The following is a 4120-nucleotide window of genomic DNA, read 5'->3' as shown; positions in this document are numbered from 1 at the left end:
ATACTGTCTATCCCATGTCCAAATGTCTCTCACCACGTCCACTGCTACTTGCAATTGTGTGTGTGTGTGGAAATATTTCCACAAAATTGGAATGAGCAGGTCACAGCTGCACCTGGAGGGAATGGCTGGGGAAATGTGCCCTCGCCTTGTTGTTCTATCCGGGCCCACTCAGCTGAGGATGGGGGACCTGCCACCACTCTCCTGGCAGTTCCGGACTCCTGGGAGCCAGCAGGGGAGGACCCAAGAGTGTTTTCAGCGACCTGGCTGAGCTGGTCATCAGTCACTCCCACGTTGGCCTAGGCCTCTACGTGGCATAGATCACAGCTCATTCTGACTTGGCATTACACTGGCCTGTGCCCTGTCCTCAGGGTCACATCCGTCTCCCAGAAGCCGTGCGACCCTGGAAAACCCATCAACCTAACAGTTAGGTCCCTCCTCTGTGCATTAACAATGACATTGATGCCTGCTTTGCAGGGTGCTGGGAGGGTGGAGGGAGGTGTACGCTGGAGAGTTCCCCAAGGGCAAGGCCTGGCTCTATGTCACTCACTGTCAGAGCCTCAGAGCCTAGAGCTGGCCCAGCAGGTGGCCACCATTCCCTAAGAGTTGGATTTGATCCGTCAGTGCTGAAGGCAGGGGATAGAGCTTCCACAGACCCCCGTGTCCTGTCTTCTTTATCTGCAGCTTACTCATCCTCACCCCTTTCACATGCACCCTGCAGAGCAGGTGTTCACTGAGCTTCCACAAAATTCACTAGATCAGCTGATGGATACTGGGGCCTGGATTCACTGTCAAAGTGTTTCTCAAAGGGAGCTTTCCAGAACACCATGGAAAACTCATTTGCTGTATAAGTTTGAAAACCCCTGCCCACAGGTCTCCCCTTGTGTACGAGCAATCAGCTCTACCATTCAGCCCAGGTGTGTGTTTGCTGGACCACCTGGAGGAAGCTGAGGAGACATGAGCTGAAGGCAGAGGGTGAGTCCGAGGTGGGATATAGGGACAGGTACGAGAAGTTAGGCAAAAATGGGATAATTCTAGCCTTAATAACCTTAGATAATAGTTCACATTATTATTTAGTTAATAGGATTGTACCCACATTAAATTGCTATTTTTTTTTTAAGAGGGAAAGTCTCACTCGGTGACCCAGGCTGGAGTGCGGTGGTGCAGTCATGGCTCACTGCGTTCTGGAACTCAGGGGCTCCAGCAATCCTGCCTCAGCCTCCTGACTAGGTGGGCCATAGGCACCCGCCACCATGCCAGGCTAATTTCTTTGACTTTTCTCTAGAGACAGGGTCCACCTGTGTTTCCCAGGCTGGTCCCAGACTTCTAGACTCAAGTGAACCTGAACGTCCTGCTTCGACCTCTCAAATTGCTGGGATTACAGGTGTGAGCCACCACACCCAGCCTAAATTTCTTATGTGCCATGGTACTGCAAAACGTCATTATTAGGGGCAGCTGGATGGAAGGTGTAGGAGGCCACTGTAGTGCCTTTTCAATCATTTATATCTAAAATAATTTCAACAGAAAACATTTATTTTAAAACATGTAGGGGGTTAAACATCTATGAATTGAAAATACAAAGGCAGGCACACGGTGTCGTCAGAATTCAGAAAGCTGGTCAGACGGCTGGGGGTGCTGGGAGGGGCTGGGCATGGTTGGCTTTGTGATCTGGGGGCTGGTGTGTTCCATCTGTGAAGGTCTTTCGAGCTGCACACTTTCTTAATCAATTTTCATAAGTTTAACACAAAATAAAATGAGGATGTGAAGCTGGCTTGGGTTGTTAAGTCTCGGGAAGTTATCCAGCCATGAGCCCTGCCCCAGATGCTTCTAGAAGCCTGGAGGGAACTGAGAACTTTCCAGTAGAGGAGCAGGGGCAAGGCCCTGAGGTGGGAGCGCACTGCTACTCGTCCCTAGCTGCGACGGGGGTGTCCTGGTTGGAATCAGTGCTGGGTGCAGTGCAGGGCTGGAAGTCCACGTCCACACTGTGGCTCAGTGCAGTGAAAGCCAATCTCACCCCCTCCGCAGGGTGTTCCGCCTGCCAGCAGGTGGCCAGCTGGTCTTCCTGGGATACGGTGCCATTGTAGAAATTAGGTGCAAGTCTCTTGTCCGTAGACGGGGTGCCCTGTTGTAGTGGGCTGTCTCCCAACCTCCCTCAGTCCTGATGGGCCTGGGCAGGGTCTGGTGTCAGGGTTCCCATGGGCTTCCAGAGCTGGCCCTGTCCCACAGTCCCGGGGCTGTCCAGGACACATTCAGAAGGGACACGGACCCAGCAGCTCTGTTCGAAATCATAATGGGGGAACCAAGGGCCCCCTACATCCAGGTCCGTCGGGAGCCGGGGCATCGAGTTCCACTCCAGGAATCTCCAGGAACCCTGAGGTCTTCCCTGAGCCGGGGCTGGGCTGGGCACACCCCAAGTGCCCACAGGGTAGGTGTCTTCCCGGACAGCTCCACCAGGACAGGATGTGGAAGAACAAGGTGCCCATGGTGGGTAAACTAACCAAAGGGGCCGCTGGAACCGGGCTGGTGGGCCTGGAGGGGTCTGCCTGTCCCCCTTGCAGAGGGTCGTCCTTCCACTTGAAGCCAGCACAGGCCTAGGTGCCGAGGACCCTTGCTCGGGTTTGGCTGAAAGGAAAACAGACGTGGTCAGCGTCTCCACTGAGCCCGTGCAGGCCTTTCCCGGCCAGGCCCCACCTGCCTGGGTCTCTGGAGTCCTCAGGATCTCTGTGTGGCCCCGTGGTCTGACACTGAGGACGCGCCTGTGGTCTGCTGATCCCAGGGGAGAGGTGTGTGCCACCTGGCATGGGGAAGCTGTTGGGGGATGGCAGGTGGCTCCTGGGACTGCCCCCAGGGTTTGGACTGGCTTGGGGATTCCTACCACACACCCTCGTCCCAGAGCTATTGGGCCAGAGATACAGCCCTCAGTGAGAACTCAGGTGGGAGGGGACTTGGATGTCACCCAGTCCTTTGCCACCTCACATGGGGACCCATCTCCACAGTGGGTGATAGGACCCGGACATGGGTCACCTTCTGCCCTCCTAGGTTGCCCAGTCCATGCCAGGACTGAGCGTTCCCACATCTGGCTGAATTCTTGGCTCTGGCTCTCGCCCGGGGTCCTGCTTGTGCCCTCTCCCTGAATGCCCTGGGGTCAGGGACACCCGATTCCCTTGTCGCCCTGGCTCAAGGCTGGTTGTCCTGGCAACCTTGGAGGAGCATGCAGCAGTGAGGGGCCTCTGCTGCTCTCTGAGGCTGTGGGTGCTTGCAGGGAGGGGTGGGGTTTCCCACAAATGGGTCTGGCTCATCTAGTGCCCTTGACGGCCTTGTGATGGGGAGACAGAGACACTGTGGAATGTGGGAGGGGACTTGTTGGAAGGTCGTGCCCACATCGCCCTCCTGCGTGCACATCACATCCAGTACACACGCACTGAGCGTCTGCCCTGGGGACCGGTGGGCCTCCTGTACTTTCTTAGAGTCCAGGAGGAAGAGGAGGAAGAAAAGGTGAAGAGGAAGGCCCAGGGAGTAGGGTTGCGGGTCCCGGGCACTCCTCCACTATTGACTGCCCCAGACGGTGACATGGGAGGGGACATGGCACTGGAGCCCACCTGGGGGTGGCAGGTCCCCTTGCTTCCTTGTTAGTTTCTTCATAGAGGCCCTAAGATGCTTGAGCACAGCGTCATCATCCAACTCCCAGGTGTGAAAGAACTGGTCCCGAAACCGTGCCCACAGGCCACATCCGGATGTCTTCATGAGGCGCTCTAGGGACAGGGTGGACATCAGGACAGGAGAGTTCCCTGGGAGGGGGCACAGCTGACACCCCATGGCCACTTCAGTCTCCCACTGGGCGGTGCCAGAATCTTCTGTGGCCACCCCAGGGGTCCAGATATGCACAGGAGCCTGTGGCTGGGAGACGACCTGGGCAGGGAAGTGCTCACAACACTCCTGACTTTCATCTGGGCCATGTGGGGGACAGGCTCGGTGTCACTGTGCCTTGCCCAGCCCACCTGACCAGACCTCCCTCTAGGCCAGAACAGAGGATCATGAGGACAGTGTGAGGAAGCCGCCCTCAGGTAAGTCGGGGTCTGACCCCAGGGCTCCCCAGGCCCCACTGGGCACACGGAGACTTACT

At 56.6% G+C, this 4120-nt stretch overlaps 1 protein-coding gene across 1 annotated transcript in view; it reads right to left on the bottom strand.

The window, feature by feature from the left end:
- Positions 1-1897: 1897 nt before the first annotated feature.
- LOC105553344 (TBC1 domain family member 3B-like) overlaps positions 1898-4120 on the bottom strand; it is a 13331-nt gene continuing 11108 nt past the window's right edge. The window contains exons 10-12 of the mRNA XM_011999387.1: positions 3597-3938; positions 2257-2619; positions 1898-2070 (exon numbers count right to left, since the gene is read on the bottom strand). Coding sequence (XP_011854777.1) covers positions 1898-2070; positions 2257-2619; positions 3597-3938 — 878 coding nt within the window. The remainder of the gene's footprint in view (positions 2071-2256; positions 2620-3596; positions 3939-4120) is intronic.

The sequence above is a fragment of the Mandrillus leucophaeus genome, unplaced genomic scaffold (assembly GCF_000951045.1).
Source record: "Mandrillus leucophaeus isolate KB7577 unplaced genomic scaffold, Mleu.le_1.0 Scaffold590, whole genome shotgun sequence".
NCBI classification, from domain to species: Eukaryota; Metazoa; Chordata; class Mammalia; order Primates; family Cercopithecidae; genus Mandrillus; species Mandrillus leucophaeus.
Note: the sequence above shows the minus strand (reverse complement) of the source record. Positions and strands in the feature narration are given on the sequence as shown.